Genomic DNA, 19,370 nt, shown 5'->3' with positions numbered 1-19,370 from the left:
AAAAGAAAGATCCAATGTGGTTCTTAAAAATAAATTTGCTGTCGAGAATTCCACCTAAGATTTTAAAGTCATACAGAGTTGAAATACAAATAATAATAATAATAATGATAATAATAATAATAATAATAATAATAATAATAATAATAATAATAATAATAATAATAATAATAATAAAACATTATCAATGCTGAGATCCAGATGTTGAGAAGCCGCTATCCGTGACCTACTTACAATCATACTTTGAGTTTTGTTATGATTCAACTTCATGCCCAATAATTTGCACTATGCACTAATTTTAGCTAGATCTCTATCAAAGGATTCAGCAACCCCAGATTTACATTCAGGAGATGGAATGGATGCAAAGAGAGTAGCATCATATGCACATGAAACGAGCTTTTTTTCTAGGCCACACCACATGTCATTTGTACATAGTATGAAAAGTAATGGGCCAAGAACACTATCCTGAGGAACACCAGATAATACATTCCTATACTCACTCAGGGGCGTAGAGAGGCTGGGTATAGCCACCCCACTTTTTTTTCTTTTTTTTTTTTTACCGAAAATTTATTTTTATATCTTTTACTTCAGGAAAGATTAAAAAAAGAATATCATACAGCACAAATTTAGTAACTCAGAAAAGATTCTAAGGTATCAAATTATATAAACTAATAACCAATTTTTCATAAGAATTATCATTGAAAAACAATTTCTGAAATAGAAGGTTTTTGTTAACAAGAATTTCCATGTTAGAGTAAGGAATTATTCTACTATATATATATATATATATATATATATATATATATATATATATATATATATATATATATATATATATATATATATATATATATATATATATATATATATACAGTATATATATATTGAGGTAGGTCGTTGCTCCTGGTTAGCTTCAAAGATAAAATAAAGAGGAGGACGAAGAGTCTGGACAACATCTTTCAGTTTATTGGTGTCGACGTTTCGGGACTCATCCCATTATCAAGGCTAAAATGGACACATAGCCTAAAACATTATAAGCAAAAAACTCAGTAAAAATATATAAATTACAAAAAAAGTAAAAATTAAAATTATAAACACGGTTACAAATAAAAACTGGAGATAAAATAAAATTAACTTAGAGTAAAGTATTTTAAAATTAAATATACAAACATTCAAATTGTCTGAGGAAGCCAACCTATCTGGACTAGACTAGAGAACTGAGTGACTATCTGAAGGACAGCACTCAGGAAGAAAATTCTAAATTTGCCGGCTTAAACGATGTGGAGGGGCCAGAGGATAATTGGCTGTTTAGTTTAGGAGCCTTTTCTTTAATCATTAACGACTCTAATACTAGTAGAGAAGAGTTGTTTGGCGCTTGAGCAATGATTTCAGTTTTTATATGTAATGTTGGTCTTGCATTTACTTGCATGTTCTCTGATGGTTGAGAATTCTTTGGTTTTGTGCTCACATCCAGTTCTATGACTCACTTCCCGATGAGCATCTATACGAACTTTCAGCAATCTTTCTGTGGAACCCACATAATTTCCGAGATTACATCTCGGACAAGTAAACATATAGACCATTGAAGAACGCATTAGATCGGTGAGAGAATCCTTAATTCTAAACATGGATCCCACTGTCAGGGTATTCTTAAAAATAAGTTTAAAATCCAGACTCGGAAAATTGTTTAAAATTACTTATTTAAATTGTTTCCCATATTTTCCGTTATTAATAAAAGGTAAAGAGGCATAGAAAATAATTTTTTGGTACTGTAGGAACTTGAAGTTTAGGTTGGTAATGTTTGGTCAGAAATTTGTTAACTAATCCATAAAATATTTTAGTTGGAAAACAGTTGTCCTTGAAATGCTGCTTCAAAAAAACTATTTCATTTTGAAAGGATGTCCAGTCATACGAAAGATGAAATGCCCTGCAGATCAGGGTTGTTACGGCATTTAACTTGAAATTGTATAAGCAAAAGCTAAAATAATTGGTGCCTAAACCAGTGAACGTCTTTTTTCTAAATACGCTTGTTTCTAGACGTGTCTGCCCTCTTGAGATGTTAATGCCAAGATATGGTAACTTGTTATTTTCTTCTTCCTCAATAGTGAACTTGATGTTTGGATGAACGTTACTGATGAAATTTAAAATCCTAGCAGCATGTTCCTTTTGCTTAAAAGTAGCTAACGTATCATCTATGTAGCGTTTATAAAATATAGGTCTAAAAACACCGAATATCCAAAGGTCTCTTAAGTACACTCAAACAAAACTGGGTAATTATTCTTAAGAATTATTCAAACAACTCTTACTTCAATTCTTTAACAGGGGCATGAGTGAATACTAAATTAAACGCTGGTGGTTGGAATAATACACTCCTTACACAAATGAATATATTCTAAATAAATTACAACACTTCAAAAAAAAAATTACATATAAAAAATAAATCACTCGGAATATTAGGTCTGAACAAAACTTAGATTAAGACAAAAATGTTGAGATCTGAAAATTATATAATTACTTGACTTGAAATATTAAATCTGAATAAACCTTAGACTAAGACAAAATAAATAATACTTATGAAAATTATACAATCACTTGTTTCACTTGAAATGAACTTTTATACCAACAAATAAGCTTGATACTTAATGAAAATAGATAACCAGATGACGATACAAATACCTTTTACGTTACTACAGGGCCAGTTACAAAACTTTACACAATGCCAATACTCACCCCAATACAATAAATTTGAAATCACCTTTGGCTTCTTTCGTTACGTTTCAACACAGGATTTACGTTAGGGCACAGAATCACTTTGGAGAGGACACACTATAGGTACTGAGAGAGAGTGAGGGAGGCACTTTGGCTATTTCACAGGATGGCTGCTTCTCTACTGCTGCTATGAAGCCCTGGGGGTTGGTGCATATATAAGACTTAGCTACATCCAGAACATTCCAGGTCCGAGATCTGGTAGCATGGGGGTTGGCCTAAGGGCGTAAGGTTGCTATAGATTACTCTTTCGAACGCGTACCAATGCAACGAGAGACGGCTCTCTATCTAAGCTAGCTTTGCCCACCCTTTGTCCTCCAAATAAAAAAAGAAGATAAGATCTAACACTAGGATTTTCGGGAATCTTCCACATCACGTGGCTAGATATAAGAATTGCATATTTTCTCTCAAACATGACGCAATACCTCATAAAAACATAAAAAACCTTTACATAAACCTTTGTTCCTATCTCGTAGGGTCACATAACACTCTCAAACTGATGATGTAAGACTTTGTAACAAAAATACATGAAATAAAAAGTTAATTCTTAAGAATAATGTAAATTTACATATACTGAGTTGAATAAAGAATACAATGAAATTAACAACGAAAGTCTTACGTAATTTACATACAAATCTTAAATCTACATGAGAGGAACTCATCTTAAGAGCTGGCTAACCTCTTCAATGCTCGCACAAAAACATAAATAAAATACATGAATAAACTACTGTATTTACTCTACACTAGACCAGCTTCGTAAGAATATATATGCATATTCTTACGAAACTGGTCTTCTTAAGGGTAGAATATTTTATACACTTATTTTATTTGTGTATTTAAGAGATGTATAGCCAGCTCATAAGGAGAGTTCCACTCACGTAGGATTAAGTAATGAATGTAAATTACAAAAGACTTTCATCATTCCTTTAGTTGTAGTTTCATTCAGCTCTGTATATGTAAATTTACGTTATTTTAAAGAATTAAATCTTTATTTCATGTAGTTTTGTTACGAAGTCTTATGTAAACTTGTTAAAAGGTATGCTGTATGACACACATGCTAGGGATTGCATCATGTTTCCACATGGTTGGAAGAGGCATGAAGGTTCTAGACTAACATTCATTATTTTTTTTAACGTTGTGAGAGGAGGTGGGTGGAGTTAGTTGAGAGAGTTGCCTCACAAGCAACGATAAGACCCTACTTCCATTATGCCAAGTTGGTATCCTTGATGCTGCTAGACCATGCCCCAACGCTTCCAAAAGGCTGAACTTATGGAATGAATTAAGTTGCTATATATAGGACCTAGCAATGCATAGGAGACAGGAGAGATCCAGCCTAACATTCTACAAGATTTGTGCTTCCGCCAGCCTCTATCTAGCCACTACGTGCCTAGTGTCTCCTCTCAAATGTGAATAGTGAATTCTCTCCAACGTATACCGTGTATAGTGTTGTTCAAACATTGCTGATATTATTGTGCTTAAATTAAAAAGAAGAGTGTTAATGTAAGTACATCTTAAATATTTTTTTTTTTTTTTTTTGTGACTGGCCTTGTGAGATTTGGTTAAAAGTGAAGTGTATTTATTTTGCTTAACCGTTTGGTAATCTTGTGTGAGCCAAAAGACGTACGAGTATCAGTTAAATATATGTAAGTGTAATTCTGATTTATTTTCTATAAGTGTTAAAGTGCCATTTATTCATTAATTGTCAAAATTTAATATTTTCATAAATCAATTTCTAGTGAAACAAGTGATTGTATAAGTTTTTGAAGCGTCTTGCTTTTTGTCTTAGTCTAAGGTTTAGTTCAGATTTAATATTTCGAGGGATTTAATTTTGGTGTTAATTTTGAACTTTTAATTTTCTATAGAATATATTTATTTTTGCAAAGTATGTATTATTTCAATCACCAATCATTATTTCATAGATTTGCTCGTATCCCCTAAGAACCGAAGTAAGAGGCTGATTTAACAATAATTCCTGTTAAAAGTAAAGTAATCACCCAGTTTTGTTCTGAGTGTAAAGTAAAGAGACCTTTTAGATATTCAGTGTTCCTATATATTATTGTCTGGGAGTTGCATATTAATCTCAGAGTTCGGAAGTATTTCTCTTGTGTATCAGATTATGTAATATAAAGCAGGTGAGTTTGGGAGCTCGGAAATTTACGTAATTTGCTAGACGTAATATATATATATATATATATATATATATATATATATATATATATATATATATATATATATATATATATATATATATATATATACATATATATATATATATATATATATATATATATATATATATATATATATATATATATATTGACTAGAAAATTATGTAAATTTCCAAGCTCACGTACATATATACATGCATACACCATGAAATTTTCTTAATTCGTGAAATCATTGGCTTCTCTTCTTTCTCTTACTTCTTTTGAAATATACTGTATATGGACCCATTCTGTTATTCTCAATGTCCATATTTCAGATGTCCTTCTCATTATATGTCCTTTTCTTTTCTTTAGAAGTTGTTAGAACATCCTCTACTTTTGTTTGCTCTTGTATCCCTGTTGCTCTTTTTTTTTTTTTGTCTCCTAGTGTTAATCCCATCATTCATCTTTCCTTAGATATTTGAGTTGTAACTAAATTATATTGTTATGCGTTAGTGAGGCTCCAAAGTTGGCACTGATAGGATCATCTGTTTAAATATTTTTCTTTTTAGAGAAAGTTTTATTTTCCTTTTCATAATCTATTTTTGTGAATCAAAATATCTCCATCTCATGCTTATCCTAATTTTAATTTAGGTCTCATGTCCTGCGGAAACATTTACTGTCTGTCCTAAGTATATATTGTATATTCATTATAATCTCTAGAGGTTCGTCCTTGACCATTATATGTTGTTTCTCTGCATTTTCATTTAATATTATCTTAGTTTTGCTCATAGTCATCTTCAATCCTACATTTCTGCTTTCTCTGTTCAAAACTTCTATCATCTTTTGCAATTCCTTCCGTGTGTCACTAAATAGAAGTAAGTCATCTGCAAATCTTAAGTTATAAAGGTATTCCAATTAATATTAATTTTTACATTTTCCTAATCTAAATTCTTAAAATCTTTTAGGCATGTTGTGAATAATTTAGGGGAGATAGGGTCTCCTTGTCTAACTCTTTTTCTCAATCAGAATTTTCTCACTAAATTTATGTAGTTTTAGGATTGATGTACTACCAGTATCTTCAAGTGTTCTTACTCAAGTATCATCTATTCTTTTCCTTTGAAGGACTTTCATTACTACTAAAGTTTTGGCCGCATCAAAAGCTTTTTCATAGGCTATAAATGCCATACATAATGGTTTGTCATTTTTCCATTGGCTCGTTAATTACATGTATATGGTCAGCTGTTGAAGAGCCGTTTCTAAAATCTGCATGCTCTCTTGGCTGATTAAAATTTAGCTTTCTTCCCATTTTTCTTAATATGATCTTTGTAAATGTTTTATATATTACCTAGAGTAAGCTTATTTAGCGGTAATTTTTTCAGGTCCTTTGTGTCTTTTTATGAAATAATAAATCATAAAGTTTTTCAAAGTTGATGACATAGAGCAGTTTTGCAAACCTTTTGTGTAAAGTTTAGCGAAATTTACTATTATGAAATAGCCTCCATCTATTATTAAATCAATTGTTAGGCCAACTGATACTGCTGCTTTGCCTCTTTTCTTGCATTTTAAGTTTTTTTTCTCTTCTTCTTTTTATTTTGATTTAACTGTTACTTTTTGTACGGGCTCAGGAGTTTCATTATTTCTATTGGTAAAGTTATTTCGTATATTGCTATCGTATAGCATTACATAGGAATCCTCTGCAATTCTTATCACTCCATTTCTTTTGTTGATATATCCATTTTCATCCGATATAGCAAATATCTGTTGGTAGTTGGCACCATGTTCAAAGTCTTCTTTTCATTAACTGGACGCTAATTCCATAGTTTTGATCTGATTATGTTAACTATAGTCCATTTCTTTTAGCGATGCAGATTTGCACCGACTCGTAGCGGTGCCCTTTTAGCTCGGAAAAGTTTCCTGGTCTCTGATTGGTTAGAATGATCTCGTCCAACCAATCAGCGATCAGGAAACTTTTCCGAGCTAAAAGGGCACCGCTGCGAGTCGGTGCAAATCTGCATCGCTAAAAGAAATGGACTTATAATTTCTTGTGTTTTTAGTTTGTTTATTGTTTTTTATTGTTATGATGAATCTATTATATCTCACTTAAATTGTACACTCATTCCCAATATTTTCTTTATTAGATTTCTTTCATGTTTTCCGATAGTTTTCCTTGATCTTGTTTTGGTACTTTTCTCTTGTGGTGGTTCCAGTTTAAAAAAAAAAAAAAAAAATCATTTCTTTATTTGCTTTCATTTCTTCACGTAGCTAGGAGTAGACTTGTCGATTTTGAATGGCTAAACTGAATTCATCGTACCTTTCTTTTATTTCAGGGGTGTTTATTTTCTTTCTTGGAATTAGTTTTCCTTAAACGTAGACAAATTTTACTTCTCACAATGTTCTGATTGCTTAACTTCAATTTGTTTAACACAGTTAAATCTTTGACTAAAAAGATTTTTTTTTTCACTGCGAATAAAATCCATTGAGCTGTTTTCTAGATATGGGCTTCTCCGTGTTATTTTTTATGTTAATTCTAAAAAAAAAAAATGTGATCATGATTATTATATATTTTTTAGAAAATTTTACAAGCATGTCTTTTATGTTGTTTGTTGTGGCAACTCTAAATTTGCATACAGCTGATTTCCCATTCTTCTTTTGGCTAATTTACGTAGAAATCACCCAAAAACAAATGCAAATAGAGTATTATGTTTTTTTAAGATATCTCCAGATCATAATAAAAAGTTTCTATTTCTTCCTCTGTACTGGATGTTGTAGGCGCATACGTTTGAATAATCTTAATTTTATAGTTGTTATCTAATTTGATAATTAATACTGGAATTCAATCACTGATACTATAAAATTATTCTTTTACCTACATGATTTTTATTAATAAGAAAATCCAGTCCATTTTCTTTGTTCCTTTCATGTCCTCTGACGCAGAAGATATAACCCTCGTTTAACTATAAAAGATTCCACAATCATTCCATTTCACTCAATCTTATTATATACAAATTTATATATTTCAGCTCTTTTAGTATCTCATCAAGATCTTCTTGCCTAGACAGGTACGTTACGAAGTTCAGTTTCCAAAGGTGCTCTTTTCTATTCTCTCTCTCTCTCTCTCTCTCTCTCTCTCTCTCTCTCTCTCTCTCTCTCTCTCTCTCTCTCTCTCTCTCTCTCTCCCACACACACACACACACACACACACACACACACACACACACACACACATATATATATATATATATATATATATATATATATATATATATATATATATTTATATATCCGTATATATATATATATATATATATATATATATATATATATATATATATATATATATATATATATATATATATATATATATATATATATATATGCGTAAAAATCACAGGAAAACGTGATGCTCAGATGCAGAAGAACCACAGGCAAAATGAAAATATGAAATATACGATTAAATCCTGACTAGTTTCGTGATACTTCTTCAGAGGACTGAAGAAGTATCACGAAACTAGTCAGCACTTAATCGTATATTTCGTACTTTCATTTTCCCTGTGGTTCTTCTGCATATATATATATATATATATATATATATATATATATATATATATATATATATATATATATATATATATATATATATGTGTGTGTGTGTGTGTGTGTGTGTGTGTGTGTTATAGTAATATCACGTAATCAGTGATTTCATGAAATCACTAAAACTTTCAGTGAATACATGTATTCACCATGAACGTTAGTGGTTACATGTAATCACTGAAAATTCCGGTGTTTACATGATATCACTGAAATTTAAGGCGCTCTATTACACAAATTTGTATTTCAGTGAAAGTGTGTAAAATTTGTTTTTAGATTTTAAATAGTCTTATTATGTCAGGATATCGATATAGGTGTATTTTTGATTTATATATCATCATAAAAAGATGAGAATCCTTAATGTGTATATTGTGTAACAGTTATTGACATAAAACATTTATTATTACATTCTAAAACTAGTTTCTACAAAATAATTCAAGTATATTTTATAAATCATTATTATTATTATTATTATTATTATTATTATTATTATTATTATTATTATTATTATTATTAGCTCAGCTGCAACCCTAGTTGGAAAAGCAAGATGCTTTAAGCCCAAGGGCTCCAACAGGGAAAAATAACCCAGTGAGGAAAGGAAATAAGTGATAATAAATAAATGATATAAGAAGTGATGAAAAATTAAAATAAAATATTCTAAAAACATTAACAACATTTGAACAGATATTTGATATATAAACTAAAAAAATGACTTATGCAAGCCTGTTCAAAATGAACATTTGCACCGAGTTTGAACTTTCGAAGTTCTACTGATTCAACTACCCGATTGGGAAGCTCCTTCCACACCTTGATCACAGATGAAATAAAACTTCTAGAATACTGTGTAGTATTGAGCCTCATGATGGAGAAGGCCTGGCTATTAGAATTAACTGCATGCCTAGTATTACGAACAGGATAGAATTGTCCAGGGTGATCTGAATGTAAAGGATGGTCAGAGTTATGAAAAATCTTATGCAACACTCATAATGAACTAATTGAACGACGGTGCCAGAGATTAATATCTAGATCAGGAATAAGAAATTTAATAGACCGTAAGTTTTTGTCTAACAAATCATGATGAGAATCAGCAGAAGAAGACCAGACAGGAGAACAATACTGGAAACAAGGTAAAATGAAAGAATTAAAATACTTCAGAATAGATTGATCACCAAAAATCTTGAAAGACTTTCTCAATAAGCCAAATTTTTGTGCAATTGAAGAATACACAGACCAAATGTGTTTCTCAAGAGTAAATTTGCTGTCGAGAATCACACCTAAAATTTTAAAAGTCTTGCAAAATTAAAGATATTATCAATGCTGAGATTCAGATGTTGACGAGCCACCATCCTTGACCTACTTACAGCCCTACTTTGAGTTTAGTTAGGATTCAACTTCATACCCCATAATTTGTACTGTAATGAAAGTACAGTAATACTTGGTGATAATTTCCAAGCTTTATTCAACACATTAGCAAACTACCATATCTGTAACAAAGAAAGGCAACAATGAATACAGTATCAACATAAATGCACATGTTAACACAAACACATAACTTATGAAAATCATGCTATAAAACATTAACATAGGAAGAACAAAACAATAAACAAAACAATATGAATACTCAAACATTGACAGTAAGAAACAGCTAAGACCAACTGATATTATCACATTCTCCCCTCCTAGAAAATTCAACTTTAATCAAAACAAATGTATTGGTTTAATCCCATCCATAGCAATCAGGCGGCCTTGACACACGAGTGGACCTTCTTATCTCAGTGGGCTCACTGGATTCATGACAATCACGGTTATCATGAGTTTGTGTATCCTGCACTTCAGTTGTATCTGGGGACTCCGTCTCTCCTGATGGTTCAACATGGTGTACAGGAGACGTTGCACCTGCAGGACTTGGGGCTAAGTCACGGGTAGACACAGTTGATTCTCTACCATCTGGATATTTGACATTTGCATACATTGAGTTTGCATCCATGAGTTGAACCTCTTCAGTTAACGGTTCATGTTTGCTAGACCTAACATGCCGTCGCAATAGTACAGGTCCAGGAGTCAAAAGCCATGACGGTAATGTACTTCCAAGACTAGAGCGTCGCTGAAACCTGAAAAAACGTTCATGAGGTGTCTCATTAGTTGCTGTACATAAGAGCGACCTAACTGAGTGCAAAACCTCAGGAAGTACTATCTCCCAGTGTTGTGTCTTCAAGCCACGACTTTCGAGTACTAAACAAATAGATTTCCAAATAATACCATTATATCTCTCAACCTGGCCGTTGCCCATCGGATGATAAGGTGTCGTTCTGCTGGTTGCAACCCCCTTCTGAGAAAGGTACAGTTTCAGTTCTTGGGACATGAAAGAAGCACCTTGATCTGAATGAATGAAACTAGGCATTCCACAAAGGATAAAGATAGATTCAAGACATTTGATCACTGTTTTCGAATGCATGTTTGGACAGGGAAACACAAAGGGGAAACGTGAATACTCGTCAACAACCGTAAGAATGTACTTATTGCTCGTGGTAGAGGGCAGAGGCCCTTGAAATCAATGCTAAGACGTTCCATTGGCTGGGTGGCCTTTATGAGGACTCCTTTTCCTGGACGATGGAATTTTGGTTTTTGTTGGGCACAAATTCTACAAGAAGCACACACTCTTTTCACGTCATCTGTTGAAAATGGGAGGTTTTTGGATCGCACAAAGTGCAAAAGGCGAGTGACGCCAGGATGGCAGAGGTTCTCATGGATGTCAGTGAGACTTGACATTGAGGAAATAGAACAACAATAGGCACGAGTCAGGGTGTCCGGTGCAATATTCTGTTTCCCTGGACGATACTGTATAGTATAGCTGTAGGATGCCAGCTCCAACCTCCACTCTTGTATCTTGTTGTTCTTTATTTTAGTTCGCTTCCTGCTGTCTAACATGAACATCACCGATCTTTGATCAGTAATCAGAGTAAAATGTCGTCTCGCTAAGAAATGGCTCCACTTGCGAACCGCTTCAATAATAGCTGTGGCCTCTTTTTCCACTGCTGGATAATGCAACTCGCTACCCTGGAGCGTTCTCGACATAAAAGCTACTGGGCGGCCACCCTGATTCAAGACTGCGGAGACAGCAACTTCCGAAGCATCACACTCTACAACAAAAGGAAGACTCTCATCCACAGCCCGCAGTGAAACATCCATAAGTTGTTTTTTTAAAGAATTGAAAGCAGCTAGTGCTGGCTCGCTCAGTGGAAAAGTTTTTGTGTTCACTAAGGGATGTATCGTGTCAGAAAAACCAGGGATCCATTTGGCATAATAGGCAAACAATCCTTGAGCTCTTCGCAGAGAGCCCATATTTGTGGGAGGCGGTAATTCTTGAAGGGGACGTAATCTGTCTGGGTCAGGCTTTATAACATTATTCCCGACACAATACCCTAGAACATTGATTGTAGGAACAGAAATATCCGATTTCCCTTCATTGAGGGTAAGGTTCCGTTTCTGAACCACCTCCAAGAAGTTTTGAACGTTTTCATCATGTTCAGCCTGAGATGCTCCACCTACAGTGATATTGTCAAGGTATGGAAAAGTATCTTTGAGCTTCTCATCCTCAACTAGTTTGTCCATAGCTCTTTGGAATGCAGCTACACCATTCGTCACACCAAATGGAATCCTACAAAATTGAAACAATTTCCCTGCACCTTCAAAAGCAGTGTACTTCCTCTCACTCTCTTTAATGCTGATTTGGTGATATGCACTCTTCAAGTCAAATGTGGAAAACACCTTATATTTAGCAAGGTCATGTACCATATCCTCTATCCTTGGGAGGGGATAAGCATCTAGTTCTGTGTATTGGTTAATGGTCTGTGAATAATCAATACAAAGTCTCTTTTTATGCCTGTCAAGTGGATCTTTGACTACTACAACCTGTGCCCTCCAAGGGGATATACTTGGTTCGATGATACCTTCAGATAGTAAATGTGAAATTTGGTCTTTTACAAACAGCTGGTCATCTTGACTATAGCGTCTGGATTTGACTGCAATGGGTTTACACTGTCGAGGTAAGTTCGGAAACAATGACGGTTCATCTATGTCAGCTGTCGCTAGTAAACAAACAGGTTTGGCGCCAGTTATCTTCAAACTTGGTCTTTTCCCTTCATATTGAAAACTCACGCTCTGGTGTTGCTTTTGGAAATCATAACCCAAAATGACATCACAACACAAATCCTTCAGGACCCCTAGCTGTATACAGGGATATCTCTGATCAAGGTGAACCAAGTCTGCTATGACAAATCCAGAGGAACTAGCATTGAACGATTTTGATGCCATTGAGACCGCTGAGCTTGCAGGGACTACTGTCAGGTTTAGTCTCTGCGCTACTTCCTCACGTATAAAACTATCTGAGCTACAAGAATCGACTAGTGCCTTCAATGAGTGGCCATTTACAGTGATGTTTGTAGCTGCATGTGAAAGATTATTTGGATAAGTGGCAGTTATTGCAAGTAAAGTGGGATTATACAATGTAGCAGTGGTACTACCTGAAATTTTCGATTTACAGACTTTTGCAAAATGGCCTGTTTTACCGCATTTGTTGCATGTGGCATTACGTGCGGGACAACTCACTCTACCTGTACTGTGAAGTGCATTACCACAAAAATAACATTTTCTCTTTGATAAGTAGGCAGCGGCAACAGCTGAACCTCCCGGTGAACTTCCTTCAGCTCCCTCTTGCGTTGGATGTTGCTGCTGGTCACCGGTTGGCTGCGCCTGCCGCTCTGGAACTAAAGCAGCAGTATGAGGAACAGGTGGCGATGCATATGCGTCGGCACTGCGCTGGGCAAGATCCAACGTACGAGCTTGACTGTGTGCAGTTTCCAGATTCAGTGACTTATTCTCTAGTAACCGCTGACGAATAAATACTGAGGCAATACCATTGATAAATGCATCACGTACTAGCTCTTGCCGATATTGTTCTGCTGTGACTGGCTGGAAGTTGCAGTCTTTGCTAAGTTTATGTAACTCACGCAGAAATTCGTCAATGGATTCTCCTGACTGCTGTCGTCGCGTCGCTAAAACATGTCTAGCAAAAATCTCATTTGGCAACTTGACATAAACACTATCCAGTTTAGCGATTGCACTCTCAAAAGTACTACAGTCTTCGATCAGTTCATATACACTCGAGGACACACAATTCACTAATGCCCTCAACTTGTCTGGTGCAGCATCTCCACTTTCTTCTATGAAATTAGTGAATGTTCTATGCCAGTGCTTCCACTCTTTGGCTGCATTGGACGAGCTGGGATCCGTGTCCAGTCTGGACGGCTTCAGTAACTTAGCCATGATGAGTTTGTGTTGAATAAATTGTAATGAAAGTACAGTAATACTTGGTGATAATTTCCAAGCTTTATTCAACACATTAGCAAACTACCATATCTGTAACAAAGAAAGGCAACAATGAATACAGTATCAACATAAATGCACATGTTAACACAAACACATAACTTATGAAAATCATGCTATAAAACATTAACATAGGAAGAACAAAACAATAAACAAAACAATATGAATACTCAAACATTGACAGTAAGAAACAGCTAAGACCAACTGATATTATCACATGTACCATGCACAAATTTTATCTAGATTTATAGTATGGGATTCAGCAACCCTAGATCTACATTCAGGAGATGAAATTGATGCAAGGAGAGTAGTATCATCTGCATATGCAACAAGCTTGTTTTCTAGACCAAACCACATGTCATGTGTATATAGTATGAAAAGTAATGGACCAAGAACACTACCCTGTGGAACACCAGATATTACATTCCTATAATCACTATGATGCCCATCAATAACAACTCTTTGTGATCTATTACTTAAAAATTCAATAATGATGCTAAAAAACGACCCACCCACTCCCAACTGTTTGAGTTTGAAAACAAGGGCATCATGATTAACATGGTCAAAGGCAGCACTAAAATCAAGGCCAATCACACGAACTTCCTGACCACAATCAAGGTATTTCTGTATAGCATTGGAGATTTTAAGAAGGGCATCATATGCTCCAAGGCCTTTACGAAAATCAAATTGCAAACTAGGGAACAGATGATTTCATTCAGTAAACCTATTAAGACGTTTTGCCAAAAGACGTTAAAATATTTTAGATAGTAAGGGAGTTATGGAAATTGGGTGGTAATCAGTTGGTCTTGAGTTACCACAAACACCTTTACATAGTGGAGTAACATTGCCAATTCTCCAACAAGTGCTAAAAGCTCCTCTCTTGGTTAACTTGCGCAAAATAACAGATAAGGTTGGAGCTAAGAAATGTGCAGTCTTTATAAAAACAAAGGAAAAATACCATTTGGGTCAGAACCTCCATAAGCATCGAGGTCCATCAACAGAGCTTTAATTTCACGAGATCGAAAAACTAAACTAGTTAGTTTAACCTGAGAAAAACAGGAATGAGGAAGTTCGAATTTCCCATTATTCTGCTTGCTGTAAAACACATCTGCCAAAAGAGTTGCCTTTTCCTTTGGACAGTGAGTAAAGGAGGTACTGTTGCATCTACACCAAAGAGTGCTGATATAAGGGTAGACCACCACTTATGCTCCTGGGGTTTACCAGAAAGGTTTTCTTTTATGGTTAAATTGTATTCCTTTTCAGTTGAAGCATAAACTCTCTGAGCAAAATTTCTAAGCTGAATATAGTTATTCTAGGTCAAATCTGATCTGTTACATTTCTAAAGATGATAGGCCCCCTGCTTCTCCAAATAAGGACGTCTACAATCATCATTGAACCACGGTTTGTCCTTCACTCGGTACCCTAGTACACGAGAAGGGATACTCCTATCAATTATGTTGACTAGATTTTCATTCAAAGGGACTACAGGATCAACACTACTATACAATTGTGACCAATTCAAGCACAAAATATCATGAAAAATCCCATTCCAGTATGCTTGAGATTTCATATAAATCTTGCATGAGTAAGATACATCAGGGACAGGCTGCTCAGTCTTCACTACTAATGAAATCAAGGCATGATCAGATGTCTCAACTGATCTAGATATTAATCTTTGGCACCGTCGTTCAATTAGTTCATTATGAATGTTGCATAAGATTTTTTATAATTCTGACCATCCTTTACATTCTGATCTTCCCGGACAGTTCCATCCTGTTCGTAATACTGGTATGCAATTAATTCTAATAGTCAGGCCTTCTCAATCATGGGGCTCAATACTGCATAGTGCTCGGGAAGTTTTATTCCAGCTGTGATCACGTTGTGGAATGATCTTCCTAATCGGGCAGTTGAATCAGTAGAACTTAAAAAGCTCAAACTTTTGATATCTTGTAATTTAGCGCATCAGTGCTATACAGAAGCAAATTTTATGAATACGCCATGCTTGTTGGTTAATGATCTCCAAATTTGATTACTTTGCAGAAATCGAATACAAAATATATCATCCACTCCAACACTAAGCCTAAAAAAGTGGGCTTATTTTTTATTACTTTGAGTTTTCTTGAGCAGCTAAATAATCAATAATAATAACCACGAGAGTCTGTTGTTTTTCTATGTGGTTCGATTTTGCTGGGTAGTTATATAGCCAATTGTAATAAGTACTGGAGTCTATTGTCTTTCCTGTTCTTCAAGTTTACTGAGTAGCTAAATAGCAATTGGTAATAACAACTAGTCAATTATCTTCCCTGTTCTTAAAATTTACTGAGCAGCTAAATAGCCATTCGTAATAAATACTGGAGTCTATTGTCTTTCGTATTCTTCAAGTTTACTGAATAGCTAAATAGCCATTGGTAATAAAAATGGAGTTTATTGTCTCTCATACTCTTCAAGTTTACTGAGTAGCTAAATATCATTTGCAATAACCACTGGAGTCTATTGTAATCCCTGTTCTTCAAGTTTACTGAGTAGCCAAATAGCCATTGATCACAACCACTGGAGTCTATTGTCTTCCTTGTTCTTTAAGTTTACTGAGTAGCTAAATAGCCATTCGTAATAACCACTGGAGACTATTGTCTTTCCTATTCTTCAAGTTTAATGAGTAGCTAAATAATACTTGGTAATAACCACTGGAGTCTATTGACATCCCCGTTCTTCAAGTTTACTGAGTAGTTAAAAAGCCATTCATAATAACTATTGGAGTATATTTTCTTGTCTGTTATTCATGTTTATAGAATAGTTAAGTAGCCATTCGCAATAACAACTGGAGTCTATTGTTTTTCCTATTCTTCAAGTTTACAGAGTGCCTAATAGCCATTTGTAATAACCACTGCAGTTTATTGTCTTCAGTATTCTTCAAGTTTACTGAGTAGCTAAATACCCATTGGTAATAACCAATAGTTTATTGTCTTCCCCGTTCTTGAAGTTTACCGAGTAACTAAATAGACATTGGTAATAACTACTGGAGTCTATTGTCGTTCCAGTTCTTCAAGTTTACTGAATAGCTAAATAACAATTGATAACCCTGTTCTTCAAATTTACTGAGCTAGATATCCATTGGTAATAACCACTGGAGTCTATTGTCTACCCTATTGTTCAAGCATACTAAGCAGCTAAATAGCCGTTGATAATAACCTTTGGAGTCTAGTGTCTTCCCTGTTCTTCATGTTTACTGAGTAGCTAAATAGCCATTCGTAATAACTACTGGAGTCTATTGTGTTTCCTATTCATCAAGTTTACTGAATAGCTAAATAGTCATTGGTAGTAACCACTGGAGTTTATTGTCTTCCATGTTCTTCAAGTTTACTAAGTATCTAAATATCCATTGATAATAACAACTGGAGTCTCTGGACTTTCCTACTCTTCAAGTTTACTCAGCAGATAAATTTAATTTTGTGACAACCACTTGAGTCTATTGTCTTTCATGTTCTCCAAGTTTACTGAGTAGCTAAATAGCCATTCGTAATAACTACTGTAGTTTATTTTTATCCCGGTTCTTAATGTTTACTGAGTAGCTTAATAGCCATTCGTAATAACTACTGTAGTTTATTTTTATCCCGGTTCTTAATGTTTACTGAGTAGCTTAATAGCCATTTGTAATTACAACTGTTGTCTATTGTCTTCCCAGTTCTTCAAGTTTACTGAGTACCTAAATAACCATTCGTAATAACTATTGGAGTCTATTATCTTTACTGTCCTTTAAGTGTACCGAGTAGTTAAATAGCCATTTGTGATAACCAATGAGGTAGATTGTCTTCCTGTTCTTCAAGTTTACTGAGTAGCTAAATAGCCATTCCCAATAACTACTAGAATCTATTTTCATCCCTGTTCTTCAAGTTTACTGAGTAGTTAAATAGCCTTTTGTAGTAACCGCAGGAGTCTCTTGTCTTTCCTATTCTTCAGGTTTACTGAATAGTTAAATAGCAATTAACAATAACCACTGGGATCTATTGTCATCCTTGTTCTTTAAGTTTACTGAGTAGTTGAATAGCCATTCGTGATAACCAAGGATGTCGATTGTTTTCCTGTTCTTCAAGTTTACTTAGTAGCTAAATATCCATTGGTAATAACCACTGGAGTTTATTGTCTTCCCTGTTCTTCAAGTTTACTGAGTAGCTAAATAGCCATTCGTAAAAACCACTGGAGACTATTGTCTTTCCTATTTTTCAAGTTTACTTCTTCTTCTTCTTTGTCTACATCTTTTCCCACTTCTATGTGGGGTCGATGTTTCTGGTCAGCTTTCTCTATCTACCTCTGTCCCACTCTCCATCACCGGTTAATCCCTTTGATCGAAGGTCATCCTTGATAGAGTCCACCCACCTTCGCTTTGGTCTCCCTCTCCTTCTCGTTCATTGTACCTCCATTTCCATCACTCTCCTCCCAATATACTGTTCTCTTCACATGACATGACCATACCACCTCAGTCTACTTTCTTGGATCTTATCTGATAGTTTTATAAGTCCTGTGGTACCCCTAATTACCTCATTCTGTATCTTATCTCTCCTCGTCACCCTACACATCCATCTCAACATTCTCATCTCTGCCACATCCATCTTCTTTATTGCCCACGTCTCCGCTCCATACATCATTGCCAGTCTGGAGTCTATTCTTTCCTATTCTTCGTGTTTATTGAATAGGGTTGTAGCTTAGTTAGTAATAAATAATAATACTAATAATAATAATAATAATAATAATAATAAATTTTCCATACAAGGACTAATAATAACAATAATAATAATGGAAAGCTAGGCCACCAACAAAGCCAGGGTTCCTTAGAACATGGCAATGCGACATCATGGACTTGCTCGTTGTGTAGACGATAGACAACAACACTAAAGTAATGCAATTCCAGAAAAATCCATCTTAAACGTTGGTACCACGGAGCGCAATATACTTCTTCCGCCATACCTAAAGATATGATTGATCGCATGCTAGCTGAAGTAGACTGTTGGTAGCGAAATATAATTCATCAACGTAATTGACATCGTTCAGTGATTTCATGTAATCACTGATCCACATTTTCAGCGATTGTATGAAATCACTGGAATTTTTAGTGATTGCATATATTCACTAACGGTCACAGTGATAACACGTTTTCACTAAAGTTTAGTGATTTCATGAAATCAATAATTATACGTTTTCACTGAAATACACACACACACACACACACACACACACATATATATATATATATATATATATATATATATATATATATATATCTATATATACATATATATATATATGTATATATATATATATATATATATATATATATATATATATATATATATATATATATATATATATATATATATATATATATATATATATATATATATATATATGCACGTGTGTGTTCGCGAGAGATTGCAAATGTGAAGAATGAAAGTATAAATTATTTCAATATTTATGCAAGTTTTAACAAATAAA

The 19,370-nt window shown here is 34.3% G+C and overlaps 1 protein-coding gene across 1 annotated transcript; it reads right to left on the bottom strand.

Annotated features, from left to right (window-relative positions):
* Window positions 1-10,934: 10,934 nt before the first annotated feature.
* On the bottom strand, window positions 10,935-13,823 carry LOC137648190 (uncharacterized). The gene is made up of 2 exons (XM_068381118.1): window positions 12,185-13,823; window positions 10,935-12,043 (listed from the first exon to the last, which is right to left on the bottom strand). The coding sequence occupies exons 1-2, from the start codon at window positions 13,821-13,823 to the stop codon at window positions 10,935-10,937; spliced, it is 2,748 nt and encodes a 915-aa protein (XP_068237219.1).
* Window positions 13,824-19,370: the final 5,547 nt, after the last annotated feature.

This window comes from Palaemon carinicauda, chromosome 10, assembly GCF_036898095.1.
Source record: "Palaemon carinicauda isolate YSFRI2023 chromosome 10, ASM3689809v2, whole genome shotgun sequence".
Lineage (NCBI taxonomy): Eukaryota > Metazoa > Arthropoda > Malacostraca > Decapoda > Palaemonidae > Palaemon > Palaemon carinicauda.
Note: the sequence above shows the minus strand (reverse complement) of the source record. Positions and strands in the feature narration are given on the sequence as shown.